Source organism: Furipterus horrens, unplaced genomic scaffold, assembly GCF_987537825.1.
Source record: "Furipterus horrens unplaced genomic scaffold, mFurHor1.1.pri manual_scaffold_8, whole genome shotgun sequence".
NCBI lineage: Eukaryota > Metazoa > Chordata > Mammalia > Chiroptera > Furipteridae > Furipterus > Furipterus horrens.
This window is the reverse complement of record NW_028327178.1, coordinates 35,883,602-35,896,613: the sequence shown is the minus strand read 5'-3', so window position 1 is coordinate 35,896,613 and position 13,012 is coordinate 35,883,602. Positions and strand designations below refer to the sequence as shown.

The 13,012-nt window shown below is 37.3% G+C and overlaps 1 protein-coding gene across 1 annotated transcript in view; it reads left to right on the top strand.

The window, feature by feature from the left end:
* TAF4B (TATA-box binding protein associated factor 4b) overlaps window positions 1-13,012 on the top strand; it is a 136,256-nt gene that overhangs the window by 62,728 nt on the left and 60,516 nt on the right. Inside the window, exon 10 of the mRNA XM_090285690.1 lies at window positions 11,571-11,740. Within this exon, the coding sequence (XP_090141816.1) occupies window positions 11,571-11,740 (170 nt within the window). The remainder of the gene's footprint in view (window positions 1-11,570; window positions 11,741-13,012) is intronic.

Genomic DNA, 13,012 nt, shown 5'->3' with positions numbered 1-13,012 from the left:
ACTGTAGTGGGGCTAAGTCACATGGGTGATTTGATGTTTCACCAAAAATCTCTGCACAAGACATGATGTGTGAGCAGGCACATTGTTGTTATGAAGCTGCTCATAGCTGTGGCCTTCTGAATCATCTGAATAGTTTCTATGGAGGAATGTTCAAGCTTAAGGCAAAATTTGATGCAGATTCATTGCTCTACTTGCTCAGTTATTTTGAATGCAGTGGCCAACACAGTACACATACGCACTCAACAGCATCTACCACCCCCACTGACTAGTACAGTGAAGTCATCATTGTTCACGCATGCATATTCCAGTCCACTCTCCTTGTCTGCCAGGTTACATCGATCTCATGCAAACCATTCTTGTTATATTAACAATGGCTGGACCTTTTCTGGGCATCCCTTGTATATTACTTATGTTAGTGAAGGTCTTTTAAAACTAGGAGTTTAATGTGATGTTTAAAACTTTTCTTTAAAAGCTGCTTTTAGAAAATAATATAGGACAAGGGTACATGTTATTTGCATAGATGGTATTTACTCCACCATCTTCAATGCCCATTTTTTCATATTGCAGGAATCAGAATCTCTAATGTAGATTAAACATGTGTTGTACCTTGCTTCATATGTAATTCATTGTTCTGATGTATTATTAAGAGTCTGTTTGTCCTTAAATGTACAAGTGTATCAATAATACATATTGGGTATATACTGTATGGCATAGTATATGTGGTTAAATCATTACAGAGTAAAGACTTAAAGAGAAAACAGTCTGACAACAAAAACCTCTCATCTTAGAAAGACTAAGGAGACAGCGGATAGGCATCCATGTGACCTGTGCCCAGATTAACACTAAACCTAGGATCAAAATTAAATAGAAAAGTCTTCTTGGAGGAGTTGCCTCATGCTAGATCTTGTTAGAAAATAGGTTATTAAACATTCCTCACAAGGAGATTATAGAAATGAAGACTTGGAGATGAGATTGTGACAGCTTTCAAAGTTTTTGCCAGATTTTTGTCATAGAAAAATGTTATTTAGGAAAAATTATGTTTTTACTTTTATGCAGAATTAGCTGGGAAAGAAAAGCTTTAGAGGTAGATACACCACGAAGTAAAAGTTGAAGTTCGGAGGACAGGAGACAGGCCATATCTTTTCATATGCCATGGGCATCCTCAAGAAGGATCAAAGTAAGAGACAGTGGTAATACTATGGTATGACGTATTGTAAACAGGATTAATCATTCAATTAAGAATATAAAATATAAGGAAGGGATAGTAAATACTTTTGAAAGAATTTATAAATACTTTCTAGTATAATAGAGACCAACAATTTCAGAGTTACCCAGGGAACTTGCTAAAATTCTTGATTGTGGGTTCATCCAGAATGAAATCTTTGGAGACTGGACTTAGACAGGGATCTGTACTTTTAATTGGTATCTTTTTATATTCAGTATAGGTTTAGGACTGTTAAGAACAGACCATCAGGCCTCAAATTGTGATCTATAGAAAATAGTTTTGAAACTGAGACTCTTTCTGGGATATTTGCAGATCAAAACAGTTTTCTTCATCAATCATCATCGTCATCATCATGTTATCTACCCTTTTCACTTTATTATTTGCATTGATGGTTTAAAAGCCACAGTGGTAAGAGAGCTGGCACCTTATCATTGATCAAGACAGGGCACAAAAACATATTTTAGTCATTTGTTCTATAACCTCACACACTCACAGGAAATAAAAAGAAAACAAGCAAGTTTTTTTTATAAAAATGTTTTCAGTGAAGCAGTACATATAGTATTTTTATAAATTCTCAGCTCTTGAGTATACACCTTTTTAATACTCATTATGACAAAATGGGAAGTTTGCATAAAGCTCTTCTTTTGGTTCATGTCAGAGCACTGTGGTTGCCTCAAGAACTTGCCCTTCTGTTTCAAGTGAGAGCCGAACTAACCCCGTTTCTCATGGAGCACAACTTTCACTTGAAAGAGCAAAGAACAACTGACAAACTGTTTACTTAGACTTGGGAATTTGACAGGCATTTTCTTGACAATGAAAAATCAGTCTCACTTCAGGGAACACAACTGACAGTATTTTTTGCCAATAACGTTTGAGCTTTTAAAAGAAAAAAAACAAAATTTTGGAAAACTTGTATCTGCTACCATGGGCTTAAGAACATCCCAGACTTAGACTTTCTGATTCGAGTGGTGCAGATATTAATATGTGACTTTGAATTATATGTAATAAGTCTAAATTTGAAAGATCTGTATTACTCAGTGAACCAATATTTTCTGAATTACCAACCCGTTTTGTTATAAGACCATGCATCAGTGAAAAGATGCATTCAAAATGAAGAGGGCCAATGGGTTTTTAAAGATTTGCAAAAACAAAAAACAAAACAAAAAAAGCAATTCCCACTCTGATTACTTTTAAATTTTGATAACTTTCATTTTCTTAAAAATGTTATTTGTTAACATGTAATCATTTTATTTCAATGACTAAATAATACCCATTTTTAGTTCCTAATACAGTTTTTATTCCAAATTATATAATAGGTACAGTTTTCACCTCTTTTCTGCTCATAGGGGAATTGATGAATAGAGATGGCAAGAAACTTGTTCATGTCATCCTTTTAATAATTGTCAGAGCAGGGACTGAAATGGTGGACTCTTTAACTACAGAATTGGTACTCTTAAGTTTATTAGCTCAGTATTTTTCCAAGGTTGTGCAGTTCGCAGACTATTTCCATCAGTCACCTAAGTGTGTTTGTTAGGAAACTTGAGGTTTCTGGTCTCTGTCATAGAGCCACTGAATGAAAATCATGGGTGCTGCGTGAGTATGTGTTTGAGTGTAAGATCTACATTTTAAATATACTCCCAGGTGATTCCTAAAATCACTAAAGTTTGAGAAGTACTAAAATATGCTATGCTACATTTGATTTAATAGGAAGAAAGACAATTTCCCACGAGAAAAATAACTTCAAAAAAGGCACAGAAGGAGGAAAAAACAGGGTGCTGGATGAGTTTACATACTGGTTGTGGTACGTAGGAGGCTGTGCCCGAGAGTGCTGGGAAAGGAGTGCTGAATATTCTTTACCAGAAGTTAGTACTCTAGGCAGTGATCTTCAACCTTTTTCATCTCGTGGCACACATAAACTAATTACTAAAATTGCCGATCTGATGAGAAGAATAGGTATAATTTTGCTTCATTCACACCAGACAGCTGTTGTTGTGGCGGCTGCCGTCATTCTTTTATTTGACAATCTAAGGGAAGAGAGGTCAGTGCCCCTGAAGAGTCAGATATTGCATGTTTTAAAAATTCTTACAGCACACCCGTTGAAAATTGCTGATCTAAGGGAAAAACTTGATTTTTTTTTTTCAATAAAAAATTTTAAAGCAACTTATGGTATTTATTTGATTAGGTAGTATATACATTTTTATACAATTCAGTAGGTACAAAAGGATAAAGAGTGAAAAAATAAGGTCCTCCATTGGTGCTCTTTCACTTTGCTACCCAGGCCCCGCCTAGAGTTAGCTGCTGTTAGCAGTTGCCTACGCATCTTTTTAGATATACTCATACATAAAGTTTTCAGCACAGATTGTTTTACATTTTGGTTTTTGCAACTTGGTAGTAATAAATCTTAGAGATAGTTCTAAATCAGAACATAGTCATTGTGATTTTGTGTTTTTAACAAAATAAAATGGTGGACATTTAGCTTGTTTCCAGTGTTATGTGCAAAGAAAACAACGCTACAGTGACTGTCATTTTACATAATTGCTGGGAAAAAGTATTCATTTTAAATTGTCAGATAATGTCAAACTACTCTCCATGGGGGTTGTGTTAACAAATTATACTCTGACCAACAAAGCTTTAGGTAGCATATTTTCACATGTTCTAGTAAACTTTAAAAATATTGTCAGTCTAAGAGGTGAAAACTTATATTTCTCTTATGAGTAGGGTAGAACATCTTATTTCATTCACTTCAAATTTTTTGTTAACTAAACATTCATATGCTTTGTTTATTTTTCCCATTGGACCCTTGGTCTTTTCCGTGAGTATTTGTAGGCGCTCTTTATATATAATATTAGGGTAATAATTTTTCTTTGCTATGAATTACTTCCTTCAATCCTTAGTCTAAGATGTAGGGGTTATAATGTCCCCATTTTACTGAAGATGCAAATCTAGAGAGGTTAATTAGTTTGCTTTAGTTCACATAGATAGTAAGTGGCAGAGTCTGTATTCTGTGGTATGCAGTTTGACTAAGAGCCATCATCATTGTTACTGGCTGTTCTACTTCCCAGTACATTGTAATAGATGAACAGCACACTGAGTACATAGAAAAACTTCAGCCATTTAAGTAATTTATATACTATGCCAGGAATGAGAGGTAATAAAGATCATTTAATATGATCAATGAAAAATTATTCTACTTTGAGTTTAAGGCAACTACATTGGTTATTAGAAGACAGAGTAAACCTACCATAACAGAGTTAAAGAGTGTTCTCAGAAGTTCAAAAGTTGTAGCAATTGGATGAATGCCTTAGAAGTATAAAAACAAATTAAACCAGCGATTCTAAGGTAGGCATTTGAAGTTGGCCTGGGAGATACATAGGGCTTTGACAGCGGAAAAATAACAAAGCAAGAGGAGTTGATGACTGGAACAGAAAGGGAATAGCCTGAGGAAAGGCCAGAATCAGTGGGAGCTAGTTGATAGCTGAATGAGGGAAAGGTAGAGGGCTAGTTAAAGTCCTAGGAGGCCTTGAAATCAGGTCAAGTTCATGGGAACCTGAAAGGTATCGAACAAGAAAGTGATGTGATTCACTCCACTTCAGAAGAACTAGTAGCTGGTGCTATTATCTATTTTAAGAGGCTAGTTTTATCAAAAGCTAAAGAATTAGATCAGTTTCAGAAGCCAGAATGCAAAGTATTAATGATAATTAGGTAATACTTCTTTAATTTATACATAGTATCCTATTGCACTCCACAGAATTTTAAGTTAGAAGCCTTTATTGAGGCAATATTAAATTTCCTTTTTGTATGTTTTTTAAAACAAAACGTTGTTTTTCACGGAGCCTTCATCAAAACGCGCTGCAGTAGACCAAAAGACTTGAAGATGCAGTTCTAAGATTCTCACTTTCTTCTTTAAAATTAAAATCAAACCAGAATCACAAATATGTCTCAACATCAAAACCCGTATTACTGCCCAGGTCTGTCTTAGCCTTATTGATAATGCTGCTTATCACTGTTTTGTCTTTGCTTTCTTTCAGTCTGCCTCCTTTCTTAGAGGAAGTTTTAAATGGCTTGGGTACTATTTATTGTGGCACCTTTTCCTCTTCTCTCAGGAGGGGTCTTCCTCTACTCCTGCTGTTCTCTGTAACCATAGCAACTGACAGCTGTACTAGAGGGAGTTGTGTTCTGCTTAGGGCCAAATATGAGGATGGAAGACAGGAAAGAACAAATCTTAATGGGTGGTTAGTTCCCTACTTATTTGCAGAAAAGGGCTGCAAGAAGATGCTATTAATTCAAAGAGGACTGTCTCTTCATTGATGAATTCTGTTGCATTCTGGTACTATGCTAGGTACTGGTAGTTAGTGAGCCTGGCTTGGTCTCTCCAGCCTATGTATGAGATCTTAACAGGGACTGTGCAGGAACTCTCCCATGGAAGCAAGGTGCTGTTTCCAGGGCCTGTGTACCTGATGCACATCTGAGATTATAAACGTCAGTGTTGTGTGCATGTGTATAAAGACCAGGTATTTAACATCTTATACCATTCTGGTTTGATTTTTAGGGGAAGAATAAGGTTCTATGTGTAAATTTCCCCTTAATTTCTATCTCCAGTTATTTTCTCTAACCGTTTACTTATTTTGTGAAATATCACTAATGACTTTGATTGGGTAATCCATCCATGTAAATACAACATTCAAAAGGTAGAAAGGTATATAATATGGCATAAATCTTCCTATCTCTGCTTCTCTATTTCCTTCTCCAGAGGAGAATTTTCATGTATTTTTCTAGAAATATGCTATGCTCGTGTGTGTGTGTGTGTGTGTGTGTATAATTTTTTCAAGGTACATTTGTATTCCACCCTGGCTGGTTTGGCTCAGTGGATTGAGCGTCGGCCTGCGAGCTAAGTGTCGCTGGTTCGATCTTCCAGTCAGGGCACATCAGAGAAGGAAAACTCTGACTCCAAAAAACCTCCGCTGCCTTGCGGCATACCTCTTCAGGGGAAAGGCTAAGGGAGTAAACCCCGACAGAAAATCCGGAGCCGGAGTCCCTAAGGCGGTTTGACGTTGTAGTCAACACCGGCAACTCCTGCGGCGCACCTGAAGCCAAGCTGTATTGACTCCGTCTTTCCCTTGGATCCTTCAGCTGCGAAGAGAGGGGGGGGTCTGCTGCATGGGCAACAGCAGACCCTCCATATCACCCTGCCCAGGCTCTGTAGCTTCAGCTTCACTGGAGAGGACACTCCAGCGTCATCGCAAGATGTCGATTCAACACGGGAGGAGACAGATACCGTGTCACTCCCGAGTCGGACTGCACAGCCATTCTCGGCGGTGCAGATAAACTCTTAAGAAGCTACACCATTGTCTCTCGAGACGGACGGCTGCCGACGACGACATTTGTATTCTGCACCTTGTTTTATTTTTCCCCTTCGCAGTACACCTTGGTGATTGGTCTATATTAGGTCAGAGAGAACTGCCTTTTTTAAGTGGCTGAAAGGGACCTTAGAAAGCACCTATTTTAAGTCATTCATTTTTTAGAGGAGGAAAATATTGAGTCCTATAGATTAAAAATAACTGGTTAGGAGTCTGTTTTGGAGTGAACTGACTTTTTTTTTTTTTTTTCCAGATTTAATGTGTCTTATTGATTAAAATATTACATTTGTGCCAATTTCCCTTCCCTCTGCTCCCCTCCACCCGGTGGCCCCCCTCCCTCCAGTTGTCCCCCCCTTTTAGATTATGTCCATTAGTTGTGCATACAGTTCCTCCCAACCTCTCTCCGTCTATTTCATTCCCTCCTACCATGATCCCCAATTCCTATATCATCTCCCTCCCTCTCCCCACTCCCCCTCCCTGTTGACCTCCCCCCAATATGCTTCCCGTACCCACAGTTCCTTTTCCACTCTCGTTGCCTGTTTAGTTTGCCTTTGTTTCATCTCCCTAGCTTCTGTTTTTTAAACCAGTCCCTTTAACATCTCATATAACAGTGGTTTGGATCTAATGAACTCTTTCAGTTTTATTTTGTCCTGGAAACACTTTCTCTGTCCTTCTATTCTGAATGACAATTTCGCTGGATAGAGTATTCGTGGTTGTAGGTTTTGGATTTTCATTACTTTGAATATTTCTTGCCAGTCCCTTCTTGCCTGTAGGGTCTCCCTTGAGAAGTCAGCTGATAGTCTAATTGGGACCCCTTTGTACATAATTCTTCTCTTCTCTCTTGCTGCTTTTAAGATTCTCTCTTTATCTTTAATTTTTGACATTTTGATTATAATGTGTCTTGGAGTGGTTCTCCCTGGGTCCAGTCTCTTGGGAACTCTCCTTGCTTCCTGGACCTGCAAGTCTATTCCCTTCCCCAAGTCTGGGAAGTTCTCCTTTATTATATTTTCACTCAATTTTTCAAGTTCTAGTTCATCTTCCTCACTCTCTGGCAAACCAATGATTCTTATGTTGGGCCTTTTATAGCTGTCCCAGAGGTTTCTGATTCTCTCATTGTTGCTTCCCATTTCCTCTCTCTGCATTGGTTGACTGCTTGTTCCTTCCCCATATTCCAGTTTGTTGAAATGAACTCTGGATTTTTTTTCCTCACCATCTGTCTCGTATGTGGTTTTGTTCCTTTCGTTATGAATGTTTTTCGCTTCTTTCATATCTTTTTCCTGCTCTTTTGTGAATTCTGTAAGCCACCTGATAACAATGGCCCAGAACTGAGCCTCTGACAGGTTTCTTATCTGTTCATCTGTCAGGTTCTCTATCTGTTGCCTGGTGAGCTGTGTCACCGGGATTTCTATAGTTGTCTGCCTCATTTTGACAGATGCTTTTTGTTTTCTTGGGCTGGCTGTAAGGGGCAGTGCCTGTGTACGCGTCACAAATCAGCGACCGGCGCCTGTCTGCGACCTATTTCGCAGCCCTGTGGTGCTTTCTTTGGGGGCGGGGGTCCAAGGTGGATTCACACAGTTATTCAGCTAGGAGACCGGGATCCGTCCTCCCGCCCCCCTGGGCCTCACTGTTCAAGGCGATGCGGTGACTGTTTTCCTCAGTGCTGGGGTCGCGCACTGCCAGGGACTTGACTGCCTCCGGGCTTTTTCGCTGCCCCACCGCTGACTGCAAACAGCGCTGCCCTCTTTAACTCTTACCTGCCCAAATGGCACCGCTGGTTTATAACTTCATATGTTGGGCTTCCGTGTAGTTTTATTTTCTGGAATTTCTAGTTATCCTTTGTTTTGAAGTAGTGGTATTCCTCTCTAGTTGTAGAGGGAGACCTAGCGTGTCCGTCTAAGCCTCCATCTTGGAGTGAACTGACTTTTCATTGATGCATCCTTGGTCTTTTAAAAATAGACTTTGTTTATTAAAACAGTTTTAGGTTCACCATAAAATGAATGTAGAGAAATCCCCCTACTTTCACACATGCACAACCTTCCTCATTATCAACATCTCTGGCCAGAGTAGTCCGTTTGTTAAAAGTGATGAACCTGCATTGACACATCATTACCACCCAAAGCGCATAGCTTAAATTATGGATCTTACCTTCTGTAGGTTTTGACAAATGTATAATGACATGCATCCTCCTTGATAGTGTCACACATAGTAGTTTTACGGCCATGAAAATACTCTGTGCTCCACGTATTCATCCTTCTTCCTCTTTAACTTCTGGCAGTCACTGGTCTTTTCACTGTCTCCATAGTTTTGCCTTTTTCAGTATGTCATCTAGTTGAAATTACCAATATGTAGTCTTTTCAGTTTGGCTTCCTTCGCTTAGAAGTATGAATTTAAGTTTCCTTCATGTCTTTTCATGGTGTGGTAGCTCCTATCTTTTTAGTACTGAATAATATTTCATTGGGTGTACCACAGTTTACTTACTGAAGGACATCTTGATTATTTCCAAGATTGGGCAATTATGAGTAAAGCTGCTACAAACATTGATGCACATGTTTTTGTGTAAATGTAAATATTCAGCTCCTTTATTAGTAAACACCAAGGAATGAAGTTGCTGGGCCATATGATAAGAGTATGTTTAGTTCTGTAGCAAACTACCCAAACTGTCTTTCAAAGTTGCGGTACCATTTTGCATTCCCGTCAGCAGTGAGTGAAAGTTCTTATTGCTCCACATCCTCACCAGCATTTAGGTTTGTCAGTGTTCAGAATTTTGACTGTTTAGTAGGTGTGTAGTGCTATCTCATTGTTTTAACTTGCATTTCCCTATTAACATAAGATGTAGATCCTCTTTTCATATGCTTATTTGCCATCTGTTTATCTGTATTCTTTGATGAGGTTTCCATTCACGTCTTTGGCCCAGTTTTTAATTTGGTTGTTATCTTATTGTTGCATTTTAAGAATTCTTTGTATATTTTGGATAACAGTTCTTTATCAGATGTGTCTTTTGCAAATATTTTCTCCTAGACTGTGGCTTGTCTTTCTCTCTTTTAAAATAATTTTTAAAATGTATTTATTTTAGAGGAAATGAAAGAGAGAGAAAGAAACATTGATTTTGTTGTTCCACTTATTGATGCATTTATTTATTGATTTTTGTATATGCCCTGACTGGGAATCAAACCCATAACCTTGGTATAGCAGGACAATGCTCTTACCAACTGATCAATCCTGCCAGAACTGTTTTCATTTTCTTGGTACTTGGTTTTTTAAAAAAACTTCTCAAATCTCTTAAAACATTTTTTTTTACTCAGATTTTGGTTCATCTTTGGGATGGTGTCCACCATTCTTTAGATGATTAAATGTTTAGATATTTCTGGACATATTATTTTATTTATATAATTTACACAGATAGCGAATGATTCTTATACCTCTCATACCTCTGATAATACCTCTGATGTTTGATAAGGTGTATGGTTTTTTTATAGTCCATATTTAATTTGGTGGTACGAGGTGTTGCTTTTTATTTTTGCTTTTTTCTTTTCCTCATTGCAGAAACACACCTTTTAGTGTTGAGCTTTTAAATATCCTGTTTTGATTATAAAACCATTGTTCTTTCTCTTTACTTTTCAACTGTTGTATCTAGCACTGTACTTTCATTCATTTATTTTGCATCTCTTATCTATGTTTTGAGTATGAACCTTTCCACGCCCCAATGTGCTGCTTTTTAAACATTAGAGGCCTTTATTTCTTGAGCACTTGACTATTATAATTTATTTCCCTTTTCTCTGCACAGTGAATTACCACAGGGAGATTCATAACTTAAATCTGTTGACATGAGACCACATGATATACCATTTGGCTCATGCAATAAAGAAAAACATCTTTTTACATGATCATGTTTGTGTAAATTATGTTATGCATTGGTGTATGTTATGAGCAGTGATGTGCTTGTTATTATATATGGTGACAAAAGCACCATGAAGGAGTTTTAGTCTGTTTCTCTCTCTCCCTCTCCTCCCTCTCCCCTTTAAACATATATTCTGTTCTGAGTACCGTAGCCATGTAGCAGTTTTATTAGATAAAAACAATTACTTAATGTTGGTGGTGCAATAAAAGATACTCAAATGTATTTTGTGTTTGATATGTGTGTCTTTTATGCCTGTGTGTGTATAGTTTTTATGTTATATGTAGGCCCTTTGCAGCCATTTGCTCAAGGTTGTGGTTTAATGAATGCAATTGGTTCAGATGGAGCACACTTAACGTCTGAAGCAGACAAAACAAACTAGTTTTAACCATTTGGTTTCAGAGTAGCTAGTCAACAAAGCTTCTTCTCAAGGGCCTTTATGTGGGCATGAACGTTTCAGGGCTGGGTAATTTCTGCTGTCCCCTCAGTGGAACAGTGGAGTGCACTGGGGAAATTCGAGGGGCTTTCAGTCATCCTGGATGAAAACAAACAAGTCTTGTTTTCACTTTTGTGTCTTTCATTGTAGGTGATTTGTGAATAACTTAGTATAACTTTGAAATTCCTCTCGGTCTACGCCGTGTATTAAATCAAGAGAGTGATAGATGGGAACTAGAATAGGGGTCCCCGACCTCCCTGCTCCCTGTCCTTGGATGTGGTAGCATTACTGCCTGAGCTCTGCCTCCTGTCTCCCTCTCTACCCCCACCATGGTCTATGGAAAAATTGTCTTCCACGAAACCGGTCCCTGGTGCCATAAAGGTTGGAGACCACTGCACTAGAAGAAAAAGTTGCCTCTGATTTATTTTTCTGATATTAAATGTACACAGTGGTTAGAAGTACCAATTAATTTAGAAGGCTTACAGGGAAAGATAGCAGACCTTCTTTATTTCTTCTCTTGCTTGGATGAATGAGTAAAATCATATCTCTTGCTATAAGGAGAGATCTATAATTCTTTGCTCTCTTAAATCACTCATACACATGAACACCACTACGACCACCACCCCTACCAAAAAGCTGTATCTTTTTTTCTATTAGAGATGAAGATGACCTCAATGATGTGACTTCCATGGCAGGGGTCAATCTCACTGAAGAAAATGCCTGCATCTTAGCAACAAATTCTGAATTGGTTGGTACACTCGTTCAATCATGTAAAGATGAACCATTTCTTTTCACAGGACCTCTACAAAAGAGAATTTTAGACATTGGTAAGTGCCAATTTATGATTATTGACCTCATAGGACTGCCTGTTCCAGAGAAAATATTATCAAGAAATAGTCTTGGTTGGTCTTCCTGAAACTCTTGAGGCTTACATGAGACTCGGGAAATATCAAGATTTCATGGGTGTTATAGAAAGAAGTATTTTATTTTATTATTTGTTATTTATCTTCCTTAATCCTCACCCCAGGATATGTTTATTGATTTTAGAGAGAAAGAAAGGGGGAAAGAGAGAGAGAAACAGCAATGTGAGAAACATCAATCAGTTGCCTCTTATACTTTTCAGTTCTTGATGAAACACAAACTTCTCTTTTAATATGACAAGAAATTGCAAAACTTCTTACTTATGAATTATCTAAACTTTAAAAAAAGGACTGTAGAGTGGATGGAGTTATGTATTTCCAGACATGTTTTCCATTTATAGTAAAATTCTATTTTTACAGGACAGTTAGAAACTAAGACCACTCCTTAATAACTGAAATGATAATATTTACCCCAAAAATTTTTTGGAAGAAGATTTTTCTGCTTAAACATCTTAGAAAAGTAAACATACCAGTATTTTCTCTTCTTTGTAATTGCCTAAATTAAATTGCACAGACTTTCTGTAAAATCACATGGCAATCTTGCAAGCACCAAATATATCTCCTTAATCAGTTTTGACTTTATTAAAGTGTTTTATTTAAAAGTGGGAATTTTTCTTACAATATTCACTTTGTAACTTTGTCATTTTCTTATAGGTTTAGAGAAGATATTAAAACATTTCCTTGTTTACTAAGCCCTGGAATAGTTTGCAAATCCCAGCCTTGTTTATTTCTAATATTTTAAAAATATGATCTTTTGCATAGGATAAATTATCTGTTTTATAAATACATGTAAAATTATTTTCAAAGTTTCCCTTCAAAACAAAATATTTTAAAATCTTCACTGTCTTAATTTAAGCCTAAACTGGCATGTTATTCCCTATCTACCCTATGTTTAATTGTAATTTTAATCATTGGATTGTTTTGAAATTATATTCTCTCTTCTGTGGAAGGCCCCCACTATTTATTTATGCTGATGGTTTTAGTAAAGTAGATTTGACAGTAGTTTTTTGTGTTTTCCTCTCTTGAATCTAAAATTGGTAATGAGTTCAGTTTTGCTGAAAAGTAATGAACTACTTTTTGAAGGTTTGGCTTAGGAGAAGCTGGATAATTTTATACCTTCTTCCTGTCTGGTTTACTGTAGTCCTCATTTTGAATTAAAGTTTAACATTTATTATAGAA